This window comes from Nicotiana tomentosiformis, chromosome 3, assembly GCF_000390325.3.
Source record: "Nicotiana tomentosiformis chromosome 3, ASM39032v3, whole genome shotgun sequence".
Taxonomy (NCBI): Eukaryota; Viridiplantae; Streptophyta; class Magnoliopsida; order Solanales; family Solanaceae; genus Nicotiana; species Nicotiana tomentosiformis.
The window spans coordinates 98,771,325-98,795,034 of NC_090814.1; the positions used below are offsets into that span (position 1 = coordinate 98,771,325).

At 37.1% G+C, this 23,710-nt stretch overlaps 2 protein-coding genes across 2 annotated transcripts; one reads left to right on the top strand and one right to left on the bottom strand.

Moving 5' to 3' along the window:
- Positions 1-8,806: 8,806 nt before the first annotated feature.
- Positions 8,807-11,145, bottom strand: LOC104096423 (bidirectional sugar transporter SWEET13-like). The gene is made up of 6 exons (XM_009602784.3): positions 11,002-11,145; positions 10,569-10,605; positions 10,262-10,472; positions 9,986-10,147; positions 9,744-9,863; positions 8,807-9,356 (listed from the first exon to the last, which is right to left on the bottom strand). The coding sequence occupies exons 1-6, from the start codon at positions 11,039-11,041 to the stop codon at positions 9,108-9,110; spliced, it is 819 nt and encodes a 272-aa protein (XP_009601079.1). The 5' UTR covers positions 11,042-11,145; the 3' UTR covers positions 8,807-9,107.
- Positions 11,146-22,520: 11,375 nt separating this feature from the next.
- Positions 22,521-23,327, top strand: LOC138908230 (uncharacterized). Its single transcript, XM_070198881.1, has one exon. It carries the CDS (start codon positions 22,521-22,523, stop codon positions 23,325-23,327), a length of 807 nt encoding a protein of 268 aa, XP_070054982.1.
- The last annotated feature ends 383 nt before the right edge of the window (positions 23,328-23,710 follow it).

Here is a 23,710-nt window from a genome sequence, read left to right on the forward strand (position 1 = left end):
CTTTTGAGCTGATTACCTTTATTTAATTACCCTCTTTGGAACCTGAAGATGTTATTAAAAACAAAATGGTAGAAGAAAATAATAAAAAAAAAGACAAAAGAAAATCAAAAACAAAGTTACTTGAACTACGTTCGACTTGGTTCCGAAAGGATACGTAAGAAGCCTCTCTCTGGGGTTCAGTCACACCAAAATAAAAATCCACATTTCCAAAAAAAAAAAAATGAAACTGGGGCAGATGTTACAATTGGTTCGGCGATGGTTTCGCCTAAAAGGTTCCAAAGTTGTAATTCAATCCAAATCCTTTTTACCCAAATCCTTTTCAAGTCCTTCCGATCAATCAACGAGAATGTTCAAGAATTGGAGGATACAGTTACTTGGATCTGATACAACCAAATGAGAAATAAAATAAGAGAGTCTTATTGGTGAAAACCCTCACGGGCACCGTAGGGCGATGGCGAGCAGAGAAAATAAAAATGAGAGAGTCTTGTTAGTGAAAAGCTGCAAAGGGCACTATAAGGCGATGGTGAGAAGAGAAATGAGGGAGGTCAACTGGTAAAATCCCGCAAAAAGCACTACTGATCGAAAAGAGGATCTTCACATCCATTGGCATTGACACAGTCCTAAGCAAGGTTTCTCAATTTCATGGAAAATTTTGTGATGAATTGCTGAGAGTCGGACGGTATACACAGATCAAGCATCCAATCCAAAAAGCATGTCATGTTCATTGAAGTCCGCATGTACTCCTAGATAAGTCCTTTAATTTTTGTTCCCTGAAAATGATACCTCTTGTTTAGACTCATTCTCCATTCCATTGTTGTTTTTCTTTGAATCCCTTTCGGTATAACTTCGTGTCAAAATAAAGGCGAAGAAAGGATGGTAAGACCGATTACAAGGCTCTTGTTTGAAGCGAACAGATACTTTGAAAAGGCACCCAACCTCGGTAAGGGCATCAAGGCTACAAACTGACCACCACTTTGAACACTCATGATTTTTCTTTGTTTGCAGTAGGAACAAAGCAGTGCAGAATGGCGATTCCTAAAGAACGAATGTCGCCAAAGGTAAGTTTCCTCAAAATCTCCACTTTCCTTTATTTTTAGCATGCATCACTACTACTAATACCTATCATTTTTGTAGCTTAACCCATGTAGAACATTTTCTCCTACGGGGATCCAGCTCATAGTTTCGGGTAGAAGTACACTTCGCTCAGGTTGTTTTACATAGCTTAACCCAAGTAGAACCTTTTCATCTAGGGGGATCCAGCTCATAGTTTCCGAGTAGAAGTACTCTTCGCCCAGGCTTGTTTTTCGAGCTTAACCCAAGTAGAACCTTTTTGCCTAGGGGGATCCAGCTCATAGTTCCGGGTAGAAGTATTCTTCGCTCAGGTTGTTTTACGTAGCTTAACCCAGGTAGAACCTTTTCGCCTAGGGGGATCCAGCTCATAGTTCCGGGTAGAAGTACTTTTCGCTCAGGTTGTTTTACATAGCTTAACCCAGGTAGAACCTTTTCACCTAGGGGGATCAAGCTCATAGTTTCTGGGTAGAAGAACTCTTCGACCAGGCTTGTTTTTCGAGCTTAACCCAGGTAGAACCTTTTCGCCTATGGGGATCCAGCTCATAGTTCCGGGTAGAAGTATTCTTCGCTCAGGTTATTTTACGTAGCTTAACCCAGGTAGAACCTTTTCGCCTAAGGGGATCCAGCACATAGTTCCGAGTAGAAGTACTCTTCGCTCGGGTTATTTTTCGTAGCTTAACCCAGGTAGAACATTTTCACCTAGGGGGATCCAGCTCATAGTTTCCGGGTAGAAGTACTCTTCGCTCAGGCTTGTTTTTCAAGTTTAACCCAGGTAGAACCTTTTCGCCTAGGGGGATCCAGCTCATAGTTACATGTAGAAGTACTCTTCGCCCAGGTTATTTTTCGTAGCTTAACCCAGGTAGAACCTTTTCGCCTAGGGGGATCAAGCTCATATTTCTGGGTAGAAGTACTTTTCGCTCAGGTTGTTTTTCATAGCTTAACCCAGGTAGAACCTTTTCGCATAGGGGGATCCATATCATAGTTCCGGGTAGAAGTACTCTTCGCTCAAGTTGTTTTACGTAGCTTAACCCAGGTAGAACCTTTTCGCCTAGGGGGATCCAGCTCATAGTTCCGGGTAGAACTACTCTTCGCTCAGGTTGTTTTATGTAGCTTAACCCAGGTAGAAACTTTTTGCTTAGGGGGATCCAGCTCATATTTTGGGTAGAAGTACTCTTCGCCCAGGCTCGCTTTTTGCAGTTTAACCCAGGTAGAACCTTTTCTCCCAGGGGATTCATTTTCATTTCAGTAATACAGGGCACCAACCCCTGGTTACATTTTTTTTCCTAATACAGGGTGTCATCCCCTGGTTACATTTCCTTTCAGTAATACAGGACGCCATCCCATGACTATATTCTTTTCAGTAATATAGGGTACCAACCCCTGATTACATTCTTTTTCCGTAATACAGGGTACCAATCCCTGGTTACATTTCGTTACTAGTATCAGGGTATACTAATCCCTAGTCGCTTTTTCAATATAGGGTCTTCACTTCCTAGTTTCTTTCATTTTAGACATAGGGTCTCCATTCCCTAGTCTCTGTTTTATTTTCGGAGTACACCATTCCCGACCTTTTATTGCTTTTAATAAAGAAGTAGTTTAGAATTTTATTACAATAACTCACGAAATTTTTCTAGTGTAAACTGGGGCAGAAAAATTTCGTTCGTTTGTTTATTTTGGTATCTGAGTAGGTTTTTCCTCGAGGCACAGGGTTCGAGATGACCAAAAGAAGAAGTCTCAATTAAAAAAAAAAAAAATAGGTGAATCCAAAATGCAAAAGCAGTTGAAAAGATATGGAATGCTCAAGACATGACTGAAGCCACAAGCATTGGAGTCTTGTTTTGATTAGAAGATGATATAGAACAATGAACTAGCACCTACAACTAGCAAGCATCAAGGTTTGGATCAGAGTCTCCATGAAGAACCAGTCAAGACTCAAGATCAAGTTTCAGAAGACTCACAGATAGGAATCTTGTAACTCATAGCTGATAGGTTTGTTTAGTTTCTTTTTTATAATAGCAGGACCGCAGACCGGAGCCTCGACGGAACCTCACTCGACTCCTCAACTTATCATTCCATCATTCTCCTTGAACTACACGTGACCTGATTTCCCTATAACCCGGGATATGTAGGCTGTCCAAAATCAGGACTCAGTTGTACCCTGTCTTTTATAGCTTTTCCTTTTGAATAACGGTTTGTTCAAAAATTAGTCACATGGCTCACCTAGTCTTTTCGTGAAAACTCTTCATGTTTCCAAGCAAAGAGGGGCAGCTGTGAGCATCTGATTTTTGACTATATTTGAATTTTTATCACCTTCTACTATGTAAATATTTTTAGAAATTTAATATATATTTTTTTAGCTTTGTTATATTTTTTTTATATATGGTAAGAATTAAAAATAATTTAAAAGGTCAAATTATTACTATTAATATTATTTTTATTTTTTTATCTTTATTTTTAAATTAACAAATTTAAACAAAAACCAAAAACATTATAAGTAAAATAAGTGGAAATTAAAAAAAAGTGAAATAAGTGGAAAATAAAAAACATAAAGTAAAAAAATAGGAAATTAAAAAATAAAAGTAAAGGAAAGTGGGAAATTATTTTTTTTTTTTTTTAAAAAGAAGAAAAATGGGAAGTGGAAATTTTTTTTAATTAAAAATAATTATAAATAAATAAATAAAAAAGATCAAAAAAAATTCCGATTTTTTTCCTATAAATAGAAAAGAAATGTGAGAAGAAAGGAGAAGGAAGGAAAAAATAGAGAAGAGAATTGAGAGAAAAAAAATTCTTCTTCTGCGCTAAGTGAATTTCTACTCGTTTCATTATTTCTTTCGAAAATTCAAACAATTCATCACCCTGTTTAAGACCCAAAAATGCCTCAAATTCAAGCCTAAAAACATCTTGTGAAGCTTCATTAATAGTCACCTCTCTCACGCCAAAAACCAGCAGCCTCACGAGGTACAGTCGAATTTCGGTCCGGGCTCGAATTTTAGAAGGTTCGTCGCTAGATTTTCTGCTCATCTGCCGATTTGCCCTTGGTTTGGTGTATTTGCTCGGCTCAGAATTATTTTTGCATTTAATCAAGTTCTGAAGGAAATTTTTTGCTTAAAGGTTCATTGCCTATCCTCCCTTTGTTAATTATTTCATTGTTTTGTGTGATGTTCTTATAGAGGTTCATATGATAATGTTTTGTATTGTTTTATTTATATACATTATCATGTTGTAGTTTGTTTTTACATGTTTCAAGCGATTTGTCAACAGATTATTTGAATAGGATTTCATCTTAATGAGATTTACTATTTAGAATTAAGAATGGAGATCTTGCCATATTAATGGGCCATGCGTTGGAGTTCAAGTAAGTGAACCAGAAATGAGTTACCACATTTAATAGGAAAGAAAGAATTAGACATGGGTTGGATTGAGTATAAATCTGTCAGGCCCAATAATTTTGTCACTAGACTAATAATTAGCTCATTCTTCCATAATGAATAAATGTCTCATAATTTCAAAGATAGAGTAGTAAGTTGTAAATATTTCTATGTGTGGATGACTTTTCAATACTTTAAGTAACTAATATATTTTCTGACTTCCAAATAATTTCCTATCCATAAACTCTTGGTCCTACAATAATTTCAAATTAGTTTAGGAAAATAATTGAAGTGCGCGTTCACATGACTTGACCAATCAACTTTGAATAATAATAAATATGTTATTGATTGTGTACACGTATGCGTGACATGATTTTTGACGCCAAACAAAAATGAGTACACGTACGCGTAACTTATTTCAAGATAATTTTCATAAATCTAATCAAGCAATAAAAGAGGACATAGGTAAAACATGAGAACTAATAAAACACAGGTTATCCAAAAATAATATAAGCTAAATGTAGTCAATAAAGCGACCGTGCTAGAACCACGGGACTCGGGGAATGCCTTACACCTTCTACCCGGTCAACAGAATTCCTTACTCGGACTTTGTTTTCGCAGACTAATAATAATAGAGTCAAACCTTCCTTTGACCAGGGATTCAAATAAATGGTGACTTGAAACACCCAAAAAATCAATTCCATGTGGCGACTCTGTAAATAAAATAATCCCTAGCCAAATTTGTCACTTTAATTGAAAAAACTCTTTAATCCACAACAATCCATAACGCATATATCTTTTGGGGCAAAAAAAGGTGTGGCAATTGCTTCCCACAAATGTCCTCTGCCCCAATATGCTAAGTGTGAACTTGTGATATCAACTTGTCTTTTAAGTTTGTTTACCCTCTTTGGTGATATATTCATTGTGTGATCACCTCTGCAATGCCTATTTCTAAAAATGCAAATGTACTTCTTCAAATTGTACCCGTTGATCACTATTTTTCATTCTCATTGGTTATTTACCCTATTCTGAACCTATAATTCTTGGCCGGCTGAAAGCCAAGGCCACTCAAGCTTTCTCTATTAACCTCCCTAGTGTGGGCACTGCTCGGGGTCCATTTTGAGACCCTTTGAACTCTGACACACTAGGACCTGAGGTTCTTTGGTCACTTTCTTTACTACTCAGCTATGTCCCTCTTTCTGTTTGTTGAATGTGCAAATTGATTTGTATGAGTGATTGGTTTCTGGATCCTATGATCAAACCATGCCTGTTTGGTTTGGTTTGAGTTCTCCTATGGTTTCTGGCTATGTTGAGATCCGTGTGTGCTAAAAGGTGGAGAAAGAGCTTAGTTGAAGGCCTGGCAGTGATGGGTATCTCTTTGGGCATGTCTTGGGCCTACTGTTATTACTTGTACTACTTTGTAATTTATTCATTATTGGGTCTGTAATAATTCTGTAATAACAATTGGGGTAATAGTGAAATTGGGAAATGGGTATCTCCTAATACTTACATGAAAAGGGTAGAAAGCATGCTCATAGGATTTGTGTGATACATTTGCTTTCCGACCTGTTATATTTAAATATCTTTGTGCACTATTAGAGATCATGTTATTAGGGAAATCACACACTTACATAACTGGTGTACTGTCAAAGCATGAGTGCTCTATTTATTTCCATGTCTACTGCTATGTGTTGCTAGATAGCATGACTATAGGAAATAATTGCTAACAATTGTTCTTTAATCCGCACCATGTTCATTAGATACCATGCCTATAGGATTTTAACTAATTAATTCGCTTCGTTCATCTAGACAACATGCCTATAAGAGCTAAAGGTATAAAATCAATTCCAATCGTCAATCTCTAGAAATCATGCCTAGAAGACGTCACTACTCATTTTTCAAACGTTGTTTCATTGCTCATCCACGCAATTATTAGGAAGCATAGGTAATTTTGAGCATTTCCAATAAGTTTCACTATCTGTGCAAACCATTTAGAGATCATGCCTATATGTCTATTAACTTATAATCTGTAATAAGCGACTTAGCAGCAGCAGGTATTCATAACTGGTAATTTAGAAATCATAGGTCTAAGATAGCCTGCATATCTGAATCGGATCATCTAAAAGCCATGTTTATAGGGCTTAACGAATTCAATCTCCCTCAATTCTGAAACTGCCTAATACCCTACATAGAAATCTGTCTGCGTACCTTTGTTGTCTAATCGCGGGGGCTAACTTGAGCCTTTAATTGTATTTAATTGCAGTCCTATCTATTTTGAACTGTCGCCTAGCTTTAACATTTTCTAAGCAGCCTAAGTCAAGTCTAGAACTACCTAAAATAGAGGTCTAAATGCCTCATCGACCATAGGTATGGGACGGGTAGTGCACGCATAAAGCACGATTTAGAATCAACTAGTGCGCTTTAGGTAATAACTTAAAGATAGTAATCGGGTAGCAGGAGATGATAGTCTGTGCCCGCTGAATAATACGAGTAATACCCCATCTCGAGGGTGATCCTTTAGGCTAAAAAAATTTAGGACCCCCCTCCCTCCCCCATCTTATTCTTGTTTATCTTTGAATCAAGTGTTCGTATTTACTTAAAGTCTTTTAATAAATTTCCCAAATTTCTTGTTTTTCTCTGTCTTCCTTTATCTGACTAATTCATATAATTCAAGTTCGGCTAGGAACCACAGTTGTGCACCTCGAAGAATTCCTAACACCTTCTCTTCGAGGTAATTTTGAACCCTTACCCGATCTTTGGTGATGCAAACCAGTTTAATCCGAGTCATATGCAAATAGGTGCCCTAACGCACCTTAAAAATCGTTAGGTGGCGACTCTCATCTTTTAATACTTCCTTAAAAGAGTTGTCATATGTCGAAACCCGATTTCGCGAGAAAAATAGGAGCGCGACACTATCAATTGCAGACGTTTAATCAAAGACTCTGCAAGGTCATTTTGAGTGTGAACATGAGCTACAGGATGTTCCACTTTTATCCCAATTTATAAGAAATAATCATTAAATATTTGGGATGAAAACTCAGGGGCATTATCAAGTCTAATAGACTTAATTGGATTATTGGAAAATTATGCCCGTAATCGGATTATTTGTGCCATTAATTTTACAAATGCCAGGTTGCGAGATGACAATAGGCATACATGAGACCATCTAGAAGATGCATCTATTAAGACCATAAAATATCTAAACGGCCCACTAGGTGGGTAAATAGGTCCACAAATATCCCCTTGTATACATTCCAAAAACGCAGGGGACTCAATCCCAACCTTTGTTGGTGATGGTCTAATAATTAACTTGTCTTGATAACAAGAAGTGCAAAAAAATTTATTATTTAAAAGAATCTTTAAATTCTTTAATGGATGCCCATTTGAGTTTTCTATAATTTGTCTCATCATAATTGATCTAGGATGTCCCAATCGATCATGCCAAAGTACAAAAGTATTGGAATCGGTAACCTTTTGGTTTACGATAGAATATGCCTCAATTGCACTAATTCTTGTCCAATACAGGCCACAAGATAAAGATGAGAACTTCTCAATAACCCTTTACTGGCCAGAGACATTCTTGGTAATGATGAGATATTCGAGATTATTCTCATCTATTGTCTCAATATGAAATCCATTTCGACGGATATCTTTAAAACTCAATAAGTTCCTCTTGGACTTGGAGGAGAACATTGCATTCTCTATGACAAGTATGGTTTCATTAGACAGAGTTATAGTAGCTCTTCCAGAGCCTTCAATTAGGTTACTACTACCAGAAATTGTAGTAAAATCTGCCTTACACATACTTAAATGAGAGAAATATTTCTTCTCTTTGAATATTGTATGTGTCGTACATGAATTAATTAAGCAAATATTTTTACAATTGAACTTTGATCCAAGTTTACTTTGAGAGATATCCATATTTGCTTAGTCTTCTCAAAGAGCTTCTTGAGACGATAGAGTTTCGTGCTGATAACATGTTATAAAATATAACTCAAAGTAACAATATAGAACAAGAAAAAACAAGCTAAGAGATATAGAGAGAAAGAGAGTAGAGATTCTTATTTCTTCTTTAATTGTGTGTATTTTCTTATCTATTACAAGACCTTTATATAGGCATGAAAAGTGAAGAAAATACGTCAATGAATATGTCATTAAGCATTTGGGTTGAAGATCATGGAGGAAGAATATACATCCACCATAATTTGATATTTCTTATAACAATAATGAAATTTCTCCCTCTACATTGTATTATCCTTTCCTTTTCTTGTGCTAAAGGGGATATATTTAATATTATAAAATTAATTGCAATTAAAGTAAAAAAATAATCATGAGAACTCATAAATACTTACAATTGCAATAAATAAATATACGAAATAAAGTTATATATGCAAACTCATACATGATATTGATAGGAGTTTCAGCGATATGTCTGAAAGTATAACTCCTAGAGGGATCTCTAAATCCCAAAATACTTACAATTGCAACACTAAGGTGCAAAAGTTAGGAAATAAAGAGTTTACACAAGATTAATTAACTTATAGATACAACAGAGTTGAAGCCCAGTTTTTAATCGAATTAAGAAAACCTTGCATAAAGGGCTTCCAACAAGGGATTAATTAGCACTTAGTAGCACTTCCAATATTATTGTCTTGCTTTTAAAGTCTCTTACACTGGAGAATTAATTTGTGCGACTTCAAGATTTTTACCATCTTTAGCATCTTCATTTTCAGTACTGTCCGTGGATGGGAAACTAACTGGATTAACCTCAGAATTAACTGTTGTAGGCTGCTGCTCCTCCAGCTTCACAACCGTGGGTAGTTTCTTCTCTTCTGCCTCATTTGGCTTGGCGTTTCTGTATATTCCATATAATACCATTTGGAGCATTCCAAGTATGATTCCCGCAATATTTGGTACCTGTTCTTTTATTACGTGGGGAAGAACAGCCAATTGGTCGAGGAACCAAACATTAGGTACATCATACTAATGTTAACATGGACGATATCAGTATAATTTAACGTGTTATAGCATGTTATATATATATATATATATATATATATATATATATATATATATATCCGTACTTATTATGGACGGTGGCATGTAAATGTCTTTTGAGTAACCTGATTCTTTTATATTGTTAGTAAATAAAAATAATTAAATTTATGTTGATATATTTACAATAGTTTGGTACCCATGTTTGGTATTGTACTTTTAACTATTTAATAATATGACCACAAACTATCTTACTGAACGCTATTCCACGGTAGGCTTAAAAGTTAAAGAGAGCGATAATATAATTACCGTGACATAGATGTCCCTCAAAAGTAAACCGTATAAAAACCACATTACAGCACTAAGTGTAAGGGTTAACGACAGGTTAAATGGCATGAACTCCACACTTTTGGTCCGTATTACCCGCCCCTACAAATTTAACATAATGAAATAGCGTCAGAGAGAGTTGTCTTCGCATTAAATACCTAATTATCATAATTAAAATAATCAAAGAGTTATACTATCTTTGGTAGAGTTCTTTGGTTAGTTACCATAATGCTTAGAGGTGCTACAAATACACTAATAGAAAACGCCATGCAAATCCATCCAACAACTTCAGCTCGTTTTGGTCCTTTGCATAAAATTTGGGTAAGGAAAAGAATCAATCCAAAGCCACCGAAATTCAACAGTAGGACAAGTCTCAGTGTTTGCATCTGCAAAACCATTCCAAATTTCACAATCCACGAAACTGTGTAACAATAACTAAAACATAACGAAATAAATACTAGGAGTATAATCTATAGGCACGAAATTAAAGTTGTGCATACCCTTGCATTTTTAGTCGCATAAGCAAAATAAATAGCAACATATATAGTCTCCGCAATGCAGCCAAAGGAGTTGATGGTGATGATAAGGGTTTCATTCGTCTTAACCATTGCATAGTAAATCCAAAGCATTGAACTAAATAATGCAACAACATACGGCACCGATTGAAACCCTTCCGCTGATTTCTTCTTAACGATCCCATAAAATGTAGGTCTGCGAATCAGATGTTAAAAAATAATAATTAATTTTTAGTTGTTGGTAAGATATAATAAAGCTTACGTCTAATTTAATTTTCGAGAAAAAACTTACACTGGCGAAATAAACACCATGAAGGAGAATATGTTACCTGCAACATTGTCAGAATGGAAATGCATTAATTACTTCTCGACAATTTCTTTTCTTTTTTTTCTATTCCTCAAACAAATTTATTCTAGTTTCATGCATATGTAATTAATTTTTTATTTTTTATTTTTGTTAAAGATATTCTTCCTCCTACTGGAATGTAGGAATATATTTGAGAAACGAAAACAAAATACTCCTAGAAAACAAAGGTTTTGGCTGAATTTTTTTGTAGTCTAGGTGATACTAGTAAGAAAACTTATACTATAGTTTTCTAAAGCAGTATAGAGACGCCAACTTGCTTGAACTGAGTAAGATGCAAATATAAATATGGGTGAATGCTGTGAAAAATATATAGGGGAAGATATGGCTACTAGATATATAAGCTAGACGTTTAATTTACCCAAAATGCCAAAGGCAAAGATCAAAGGATGGTTTGCCATCTCTTCAGGCTTTTCTTCGTCTTCTTCTCCTCTCAAAGGCAGAAAAGCTAGGGTAATTAAGATAGAGTAAAATCTAAAGGCTACCCAAGCTCTTCTGTTGATAAAACAATAGTTACTATCACATATTTATAGTGAAGGCTTGGAATGTTTACTACATGAGGAGTTTATGCATATGTGGCATGCAATAGTTACTTTAGCACTACAAATGCTTAGGGATGGATGCGTTAAGGTGACGAGTTCATACGAATATAATACTGTTGACGCAGAGCATAAATATAAATATTAGTGTTAAAATTTATTATAATTATACTTAACAAATACTTCAACAAATATTAACTCATAACTTTAAAATATAATATATTTAATATTAAAAATCTAAAAATTGAACCTATAAAACTTAAATCATGAATTAGTTTCTTCTAATGCTGACACCATATTAGCATCCACTAGGTGGTTAAAAACAAAAACTGGCTGGAAAACTGCATAGATTATTATCTCCTTTTCCCCCATTCCCATCTCCTCGGCAACTCCAGAAAAACAATTTTTTTTTAAAATGGGGCATAGCATTTCGTGGCATTCGAATTTTGGAGAGTTGAACTTTTAGTCCATGTAGTTTCAGCAGAGGATGTTTTGTTTTTTAAAAGAATTTCAATTGCGTCGCCGAACCATTTTGACCTAGGAAATTTCAAATTTTTGGTATTTTGAACCCAGTGTCTAAGCCTTTTGTTCCCAAGTATTTCTTTTTCTTTTTCTATTTCTTAAAAAACTTTTTAATCCCTAGATGAACGAAATTCCGCATGTTAGTGCTTTCATCCTGAAATCTAATAGAAACGGTAAATTCCAAAGCGTTAAAAAATTAAGAAAGCATATCTGCAGTATAACTAAATTATTTAAATTAAAGCACGATACAAAGAAATGATATAACATCTTACAAGCTAATTAATAATGGGTAATTTCCAAGATATTTACGCGACCAAGTGACTTATTTTCTAACACTTTAGACATTAAATCACATCACTTTGATCATTTGCCAAACGATTGGCCATTTGTTTGACTTGCTCTTCTGTGTCAAGACATTTAGCTCATTTCTTTGACTAGCTAGCTTTCCATACTAACATGTATTTTTTGCTAGGTCAAGAAATTATATTTCTATCAATTAGGTTTATAGAAAATTTTCTGCAAGAACTCGATTTTAGTCTTGGATTAGAAGATCTAATATCTGGTGAACTTGCAAAACTATTAACTCTAGTCTAGAAAGGGAAAAAAATATATACTAGTATACTTATTTATTGACCGTGTGAAATGGACAGTCATTACGCCTGTTTTTTTATTTTTTTACACCAATAATTTTGCACTTTCAGCCGATTTCAGATAATTGTATGACGTGAACTCCCCTTTCCCATTTTTTCTTTTTCTGAATGGCCCTTCAGGTGCTCGAACACATAGCAGTATAACTTTCCTTTTGAATATTTAACAGCACTTAAATAAACCCCCTAAGTCCGTAGCTGCCATTAGAAAAGTACTATACATAACGTAGCTGCGGAGAAAACTGCGATACAACTCTGATTATTCGACTACTTAGCCTATCATTGAACACATTAATTTCCAGACGAACCTGTAAATTGTCATCAGCAAAATGGTATTGCGCTCTATCTCTATTGCTTTTTTGACTGCCACCTGTCATCACCCGATTCATAACTCACAAAAGAGTCACTGTCTTTGTCGATACATGTGGCACCACATGCTCTCATGAAAACTCCACAAATTTACGCCTCTAACATAGGTAACTTCCTCAAATCATCTGTACTACCTATTGGAAGATGAATAAAATACGCAATTGGTTTTTTAAAATAAAAAAACATAAGTAATGCAGAAACCCTATTCGTTCTTCTTCTTTTACCCAAAATCGGGTTAGTCTGCATTTCTACGAAGAATTATAAATAAAGATGGGAATATTTAATTTGTTGCCATTAAAGGTACTTTACCGAACCTTTGAACAAGTTAGGATTGATTTTTGAAATAGTATGTGCGATAGTTGGTTGTCTATTACATGAGGAAGATAACATTCAATTACTTGATAATCTTTCCATCGATAGAATAACATATCAAGATTTGTTTGCCGTATTAAAATAAATCTCTAGCGTGCGGCTCGCTCTAATGGTACAGTACCTCTACCATCAATCCATAAGTAAGAAACAAACCGGAGAATAAAAGGAAGTAAAGGGCACCTTAATTTTTTCCGTTCTTAATTATGCGCAATGTAAGCTACCACTACTAAAAATCTGCTAAAAATCGACCAACTATTTCCGACCAACGTTGGTCGGTCAAAAAATGCGACCAAAAACCGTCCAGGTTGGACGCAAACTGGGAAAAAAACATTTGTATTTTTTTTAAACAAAATACCGACCAACGCTGGTCGGTAAATTGGTCAATAGCTGGTCAGACAAGAAAATTTTGGATTACCGACCAACGTTGGTCGGTAATTTGGATCCAATTTTTTAAATTTTAATAATTATTTTATTATTCTTAAATATTTTATAATATTTAAGAATTTATATTTAAAATTACCGACCAACGTTGGTCGGTTAAAGATTTTAAATTTTTTTTATAAAAAAAACCGACCAAAGTTGGTCGGTTTTTGGTCAAACGGTCAGCACTTAATGTACCGACCAAAATTACTGACCAACTTTGGTCGGTAATTCTAAAATCAGAGAAGTGAAAAACGGGGGAAACCCCCATTTCTCTAAAAAAAATTCCTTCTTCTTCCTTCCCTTCTCTCCTTCTCCCAGCCCCTCCCCCTCACCGTCCAGGCCTCCCCTCGCCGTCGCCGCGCCGTCGTCGTCGCCTCTGCCACTGCCACTGCCGCCCCTCGATCTCCTTCTCCATCTCCTACAAATTCTAGGTTTGAATTACAAACCATTTATTTATTATTTCCAGGTTTTGTTAATTAGTTATGAATTAGTTTCAATTGATTAGTGTTTTAATTATTTGAACATTGCATTTTATTGAGGATTAGGGTTTAGGTCTTGTTTTAATTAGTTTTGTTAATTAGTTTTATTAACTAATTAGTTTTGTTAATTAGTCAATTATTTATGAATTAGTTTAGTTTAGGGTATGGGTTGAATTTCTTTAGTTTAGTTAGTTTATGTTTAAACTCGTAGGATATGAATTGAAATTTTAGTTTTTAGGATTTGTTCTTGTGAATTAAACTTTTAGGATATGATTTGAACTTTTAAGATATGAATTGGACCTTTTGGATATGAATTGAACTTTTAGGATATAAATTGGTGTAATTAGGAAAAAATAATTATCTTGAATTAACTAAAAAAGATATAATTAATTTATAATTGTAGAATAAATTAATTTGTTCTTGTGAATCGAACTTTTAGGGTATGGGTTGAATTTCTTTAGTTTAGTTAGTTTATGTTTAAACTCGTAGGATATGAATTGAAATTTTAGTTTTTAGGATTTGTTCTTGTGAATTGAACTTTTAGGATATGATTTGAACTTTTAAGATATGAATTAGACCTTTTGGATATGAATTGAACTTTTAGGATATAAATTGGTGTTATTAGGAAAAAATAATTATCTTGAATTAACTAAAAAAGATATAATTAATTTATAATTATAGAATAAATTAATTTATTCTTGTTTTATTTGTATAGATGGAACATCGTACTTGGATGTACAATAGAAATTATCCTAATCGGCGGGGATTGCGGGAGGATTTTGTAGAAGGGGTTGATGACTTTATTAGACATGCAATGTCACTTCCACCATACCAAAGTGAAGGAGTAATTAGGTGCCCTTGTGTCAGGTGCGATTGTATGAAGTTTAAAAAATCGGAGGAAGTTAAGCTTCATCTTTATAGGAAGGGGTTTATAGAGAATTACTTTGTGTGGACTAATCATGGAGAGATCGATGGTAGCCGTGGGATATTTCATAACATGGTTGTTGGTGAAAGTAGTAGGTCGGTGGAGAATACAAATCTTGATTCTAGAATTCAGGATATGGTTGCGGATGCTTTTGGGGGTGAGCCCAATGAAAATGTTGAACAAACTCCTAATGATGACGCAAAACGTTTTTATGAACAGTTAGAGGAAGCTAGTCGTCCACTACGTGAAGGAAGTCCGCACTCTGAGCTGTCTGTTGCAGTTAGATTACTAAGTATCAAATCTAATTGGAATATTTCTCAAGCAGCCATGGACTGTTTCATTGACCTTATGAGTGAACTAGTTGACCCTAATATCAACTTACCTGGTGATTTCTATAAGGCGAAGAGATTGGTTTCTAAGTTAGGACTTTCGTCAATGAGAATTGATTGTTGTGAAGATGGTTGCATGTTATATTATAAAGATGATGCAACTTTAGACAGTTGTAAATTTTGCGAAAAGCCTCGTTTCAAGAGGCTTTCCAGCGGGAATATGGTCGCTGTCAAGGCAATGCATTATTTACCTCTTATACCTAGGTTAAAGAGGTTATATGCGTCGATGAGTTCTGCTCCTCATATGAGATGGCATTTTGAAAATAGAAGACCACCTGGTGTTATGTGTCATCCTTCAGATGGAGAAGCTTGGAAGCACTTTGATAGGACATATCCAGATTTTGCTAGTGAACCAAGGAACATTCGGTTAGGTCTGTGTGCCGATGGCTTCACGCCTTTTTCTATATCTGCGACACCATATTCATGTTGGCCTGTCTTTCTTACACCTTATAATCTACCACCTGAGTTGTGTATGACTAGTCCATATATATTCTTAAATTGTATTATCCCCGGTCCACGTAATCCGAAAAGTTTGATTGATGTATATTTGCAACCTTTGATTGATGAGCTAAAACAATTGTGGTATGATGGTGTTGAAACATATGACATATCAACCAAGCAGAATTTTAATATGCGTGCTAATTTAATGTGGACTATTAATGATTTTCCTGCGTATGGAATGTTGTCTGGGTGGATGACTGCTGGGAAGCTAGCTTGTCCTTACTGCATGAAAAATAGTAAAGCGTTCACTTTGAAACATGGCCGAAAGCAATCATGGTTTGATTGTCACCGTCAATTCTTGCCTGATGATCATGAGTTTAGAAGGATGAAAAATGCATTCAAAAAGAATAAAGTGGAATATGATTCTCCACCTCCGATACTTTCAGGTGAGGAAATTTGGGAGAGGGTCCAGAACTTCAGTAAAGTTACTGAGGCTCCACCTTATAGATTCCCCGGATATGGTATTAATCATAATTGGACGAAACAGAGTATATTTTGGGAGTTGCCTTATTGGAAGGATAATCTTCTCCGACACAACCTTGATGTCATGCATATTGAGAAGAATTATTTTGATAATTTGTTCAACATAGTGATGGATGTTAAAGGTAAGACAAAAGATAACCCGAAGGCTAGAATGGACTTACAAGAATATTGCAGGCGGCTTGAATTATACTTGCAGACAGCAAACAATGGTAAGGTGTTCAAGCCCAAAGCAAGTTACACATTCACTTTGGAGGAAAGACGACAAATTTGTGATTGGGTTACGAAATTAAAGATGCCTGAGGGTTATGCGTCGAATCTTGGAAAAAAGTAGATATGGAGGTAGGGAAGTTGAGCCATTTGAAAAGTCATGACTGCCATGTTTTCATGGAGACCTTAGTGTCTATTGCATTTTGTGGTTTGCCTGAAAGAATCTGGAAACCCATCACAGAGATTAGTTTGTTTTTCAAAGACTTGTGTTCTACCACATTAAGGGAAGAAAACCTACTTCGGATGGACCAGAACATCCCTGTAATTTCTAGTAAGATGGAAAAAATATTCCCATATGGTTTCTTTGATGTGATGGAACACCTTCCAATACACCTTGTACACGAGGCACGACTTGGAGGGCCTGTTCAATGCAGATGGATGTATCCCTTTGAGAGGTAATATTATAAGTTTGATGTACTATTCTATTTTATTTGAATGTTATTGGCTAACATGAGATTATGTAGGACAATTGGCAAATGCAAACAATTTGTTAAGCAGAGGAATAAGATTGAAGGATCTATATGCGAAGCCTATCTTGCAAAGAAAACTGCACATTTTTGTTCTTAGGGTGGAAGTCGAGAATGTGTTAGATGTTGCATATCAAAACGATATCTCCAATATTCACCAAATAGTGGACGATCAGTTAGAAAATGATTTGGAACATCCTGAACGCATATTGGAAGAAGTTGATATAAATGAAGTAACAATTATAGAAAATGAGGACGAGGAATCAACTGATGAAGCTCAAACAAGTGAGGACGAAGAATTCTCGGACGAGGAACAATACGTCGATGAGGATTAAAAAGTTGGTTTTTTAAAGCACTCTCATTTTATAGCTAGTTTCTTATATGTTTCAATCTAAATATGTATTATATTATGCAGATGGCAGGCAAGGGTCAAGGTAACAATGACCCTACTAGTTCTCGGGGTCGAGAAAAGGGTAGGAAGGGAAAGAGGAGGGTAGAAAATAATACTCCCTCTTGTCCACCTTTTTCAGAGATGCCTATGTCTTATCCTCCACCACACGGCTATACTGAGCTGCCACAGCATCACGAGCCGTACACCTTCATTCAGACACCCAGTCTTCTATCACAGGGCCACAGGACTATACGTCCGACATACAGTCCAGCTGCCTCACAGCCATCTGCATCACATCCACATGGATCACATCCCTACATATCACAACCACATGGATCGCATCCACCCATGTCACAGCCACTCGGGTCACAGCCACTCGGGTCACAGCCATCGGTATCACATCCACTTGGGTCGCATCCAGCTATGTCGCAGTCACAGGGATCGCAACCATCTTCATCATCGACTCCATCTATTGCAGGCCTTCGCCTGGGAGGCATTAGCTCTGACCCGCCTACACCGTCTTCACATGCATCTGATACACATGCTTCGGATGGTGATGACGAGGTAGTGCATTATGATCGATATGGCAGGATCATCATAGTCCCTGAGGGTGATGGGTAAGTGTTATTCATTATTTTTGCGTCTATTGATTCGTAACATTTTTACAAAGATATTAATGTGTTTTTATTATTAAATTGCAGGTTCAGGCCGGGTAATAAAACTACGAGGATAATCACCAATGCCATCAGAAAGCTTTATGATGGCCCTTATGCGACTTGGACTGATTGCCCATTCTCACTGAAGGAGCAAATTTTCAATCAATTTAAGGTATAAATGTTCTTTTAAACAGTTTAATAATTTATATTTATGATGTTTCCATCTAATATTTAACTTTTGAAATACAGAGCAAGTGTGTATGGGAAGACCGCTATAGCGCGGAAGTGGCTACAAATTTTCATCATAAAGCTCGCAAGAGATTGGCGGATGCTTTCTCGGATGCTAGAAAGAAGAACAAGAGGCCTGGCTGGTTACTTGAGAATTTGTGGAATGATTTGAAAAGGCAATGGCTTACCGCAGAGTTCTTAGAGAGGAGCGAAAAAGGAAAGAAAGCTCGCGCATCCGAGAAGGGAGGCTCCTTGCACACTGGAGGTGCGATCAGCCTAGGGACAATAAAAAGAAGTTTGGTACGTAATTGCTTAAATTATTTTACTTTTCTAAGTATATCTATTCTGTTTATTAACTAAATTAATTTATTTTCAGGAAAAGAAGTATGGGCGTCCAATGAGTCATGATGAGCTATTCAAGGAGACACATGTTGTGAAGAAGAAGAAAGAGGGGGATCAAGATAGGTGGGTCGAGGACCGGGCCTCGACTGCATATGTAAGCTTTCAATTTTATTTAAGTATTATAATTTACTTTTATAAGCAACTTAAAATACTGATTTAATTTAAAATAATATAGGGTCGCTACCAAAGTAACGTGGAGGAATTCATCCGTAGTCATCCAGCTAGTGAATCGGGTGAGCCAACCCAACCTTCGGACGAGGATGCTGAAAGAATATGGTTGGAGTCTGTTGGCGGTCCAAAATGGGGGAAGGTATACGGGCTTCCTACTAAAAACTTCCATCGATATAAGTGTGGAATGCGAGGAATGGGGACTTCCTCGCATGGCGAGCAACTTAATAGGGAGAGCCTCTCCGCTATGCGGGAGACAGTGACAAAGCTCACATCAGAGCTAGAAGCGGCCAAGGAAAAAGAAAGGCTTAGAGATGCTCAATTCCTTGGCATGCAAGCTCAGATCAGAACTCTCCTATCTAGTGGAGCTTTTCCGTTGCCCCGATCTCGTGAGTCATCTCCAGAGGGTCGACCTCCACGTGATCGTTCCTCCCGCCCTGCTCGTGATTGTTCCTCCCGTCCTCCCCGTGATCGTGCTTCCCGTCCTCCACAAGACCGTTCTCTATATCGTCTTGTAGATGAAAGTTTATCAGACGGTGATGATGATGTTGTACAAAACACCCCTTGACTTTTATATACTTTGAACTAGACAAATAGAACCAGTTTTGAACTAGTTGTAATTAGTTTTAACTTGGTTTTGGATTTTTATGTTCAATTGAACTTTAATTTGTTAGTTTTAAAGTATTTATTGAATGTTTTGTTGTTGTTGTTGTGTTGTTGTTGTTGTTGTTGTTGTTGTTGTTGTTGTTGTTGTTGTTGTTGTTGTTGTTGTGTTGTTGTTGTTGTTGTTGTATTTTTGTTGTTGTTGTTGTTGTTGTTGTGTTGTTGTTGTTGTTGTTGTTGTTGTGTTGTTGTTGTTGTGTTTTTGTTGTTGTTGTTGTTGTTGTTGTTGTTGTTGTTGTTGTGTTGTTGTTGTTGTTGTTGTGTTGTTATATTGGTATGCTGGCAGGTGGTTTAGCTGCCAAAACAGGCATTTTATGCCAAAATTAATCCCAGAAAAACCGACCAACGATGGTCAGTTTTTAATAAAAAAAATAAATTATTCCAAAATACCGACCAAAGTTGGTCGATTAATGAACGTTGAATTCCCAGAATGCAAGACTACCGTCCAACTTTGGTCGGTATTTTGCTTGCATTGTTGAGATTACCGACCATAGTTGGTCGGTAATGTTTAATTTTAATTAGTTTTAAAAAATATATATTTTCAATTACCGACCAAAGTTGGTCGGTTTTTTTTAATTTTAATAATTAATAAAAAAAACATAATTTAGTTAAACCAACCAACTTTGGTCGGTAAAATTAAATTAATAAAATATGTTTCCGACCAAAGTTGGTCGGTAAGTAATTAAACTTGTCAGATGGTCGTTTTAATATACCGACCAAAGTTGGTCGGTAATTTCCAACCAACTTTGGTCGGTAAGCCATTCCGACCATCAAAACACCGTCCACACCGTAATGGTCGCGTTTTGGTCGGTAATTTGTCATAACCGACCAACGTTGGTCGGTATTTTTGGTCGGTTTTTAGCAAATTTCTAGTAGTGTACTCTGATCTTAAGGCTGACCAGATGTTAGCCTTTGAACAGAGAGATTTTCTCTTTTTTCTCTATTTCTGATGATAATTCCAGTAATAATTTACTGTAATTATTGAAAAAGAAGTTGTATAGGGAAAAATATGATATGACACGTGGCCGCTTAAAGGAAAGACACGTGGAATACAAGATGGAGGTGGCCACCGAACATAGCTATTCCGTTTGTCACCGGAAGGAATAACGATCATAAAAATAGTATTAAATGATTTGTGCCCGGTAACATTTAATACAGAATATTTTACAGCATTAAGGATGATGGCCCGCTACAAGGAATTTGGCATTTATGTCTGACGTTATATCTTCATCAATGGCTCTCATAATTGACATTAAAGAAGGGCATGATCCTAGGACTTCCTTCCCTAGACATAGCTATAAATAGAGAGCTCAGTTATCATTGTAAAGGACACGAATTTTATGGCTAACTTACGCTACATTCTATACAGCATTTTAATACAACTTTATTCTCTCGCTTTTGATCTTATCATTGTTGTGCTCGAAAGCCTTGTTCCCGGACTCATTAGCTCTATTATTTCATCTACATTCTAAGGCTAAGTATTTCGTATTTCATCAATTATTTCATTACTTTTTGGATCAAATTAATTCACTTGTCTAAAAACTACGAACAACTTCAACTGTACCGTTTTTCGGGTAAACAGTTTGGCTCCCACCGCGGGGCCTAGACTGACGTGCAATTAAATTGATCCTTGCCTTTTTTACTAACAAGTTTGATCATTTTTGTCTTAGCAAAAATTACAAAAGAAATGGCAGATAACACTATTAACGGCACACGCAACCCTGAAATTCAAGGGGAGTAGCCTCATTTCGAGAATACAATCAGTGACACTCGCAATAAGGAGAACGACGTCACACCGACGCATGACGGGCGATATCCTCGACTGGTTAGGGAGAGGACTCCTGATGATGCTGATGAGGAGCATGTAGCGGGTGCAGTGAGGGGAGGATCAGGTTATGACGGAACTAAAGCAGGCGCTATCAGGTGCTTCAAATAATACGAACAGGGGAAATCCAATTCCTCTCGAGGTTCCCGCAAACCAAACGACACAGAGGGGAGTAGATCCGGCCTCAACAACGATAACGACCCATTCAAGGAGGAACTTTTACGGTTCATGAAAGAAGTAAATGCCCGCATAGATCAAATCTCGGGCGCGCCACCGGTATTGAAAGGCCCGAATTCGAAGAAGTATATTCAATTACCGTACAAGCCGAGTACGGCCCCAGAATTAATCCCGAAGCAATTCAAAATGCCCGAGGTGCCAAAGTATGACGGAACTTCACATCCACAGGAGCACACTACCACTTACACAATAGCAGTGAAAGGAAATAATTTGGCTCCTCACAAAATCGAGTATGTGTTGCTGAAGAAATTTGGTGAGACTCTCACGAGGGGAGCTTTAACGTAGTATTCACTATTGCCCGAGCATTCCATAGATTCCTTTGAGATGCTTGTGGATTCTTTCATCAAGGCTTATGCCGGTGCTAGAAAGATACAGGCCCGAAAGACCGACATATTCAAGATCGTGTAGGGAGAATCCGAGTTATTACGAGAGTTCGTCATCCAGTTCCAGAAGGAAAGGATGTTACTAACGGCGGTCCCGGATGAATGGGTAGCTGAAGCATTCACCAAAGGTTTAAATCCGAGAAGTTCGAACACTTTTCGGAAGTTGAAGGAAAGTCTGCTCGAGTTCCAAGCGATGATTTGGGGGGACGTCCACAACTGGTACGAGTCAAAAATAAGGATCGAAGATGATCAAGTTGGCTTTCCATCGTCGACCAAAGGACGGTAGAAGAACAAAGAAAAAATAAAAAATGATACTGACACAGATAGACAGACTTCGAAAGGTCGGTTTTTTCCCTACGAGCGTACATAAGGTTGTGGCAGGAACTTCCGGACGGTAGACAGATTCACCGTTGATAGAAGGATCGATCATGGACGGAACAACAGATCACTGCAGGATAGAGAAATCTCAGGGTCGTGAGATTCTTCTTACCCAAAGTTATCAGAAAATAACTTCAATGTCAGTGTCGTAGAGTTGGTGTCGTCCATGAGGAATATCAAAGAGGCACGATTCCCAAGACCTATGAAATCCGATCCCAGCCAGAGGGATCCCAATTTATGGTGTGAATACCATGGCACTAACGTCCACCGGACTGGGGACTGCCAACACCTCCGGGAGGAAGTGGCAGTGTTGTTGAAGAATGGTCACCTCAGAGAATTCTTGAGCGATCGAGCTAAACACAACTATGGTCGGAACAAGGGCGATGCGAAAACCTCGAAAGAAGGAGAAGAACCTCCACGCCAAACGATCAACATGATCTTCGGAGGGAATGAAATTAATGGGGTCACCATTTCAGCAGCAAAGAAGACAAAAGTGTCGATAACTCATAGTAAAAGGCTCCGGGAAGACGATATCATGTTCACGGACGAAGATGCAGACAGATTACTACTGCCGCACAATGACGCACTGGTAATTTCTTTAAATGTGTTAGATTTTAAAATTAAACGTGCTTTAGTGGATCCAGGAAGTTCAGCTAATATCATACAATGGAGAGTACTGGATCAAGCTAAACTCACCGGAAGCATTATCCCAGCTACAAAACTCCTCGCCGGATTCAACCTCGCAAGCGTGACAACCCGAGGAGAAATTTTGCTGCTCACGAACACTGAGGGAATAATGAAGAAAACACTCTTCGAAGTAGTAGATGGAGACATGGGGTACAACATCATCTTAGGGAGACCATGGCTACATGAGATGAAAGTCATGCCTTCAATATATCACCGATTGTTAAAATTTTCGACACCCGAGGGGGTCAAACAGATAAAGGGTGATCAGCCGGCAGCAGGGAGATGAATGCAATTTTGGTTTCCAGTAGCAAAGGAAAGGAACGTGCGGCATAGCAATTATCGGAACCGAAACCGACACCTGCCCCCGACTAGAGGAAGATAATCTGGGGACAGAAGAGTCGGATTAATATCAGGTACCAAGGTATTTTCAAGTACCTGAAGAGACGGACGCGACGAAGTCCATGACAGAAGAACTGGAGTAGGTTGTGTTGTTCGAAGAATTCCTAGAAAGGAAATTCCATTTGGGAACAGGACTGCACCCGGAGCACAGGTCTGCTTTTATTGAATTCCTTAAAATTAACGCCGATTGTTTTGCATGGTCACACGAAGATATGACAGAAATCCCAACGGAGATAGCCGTACACAAGTTAAGCTTGGATTCCAATATAC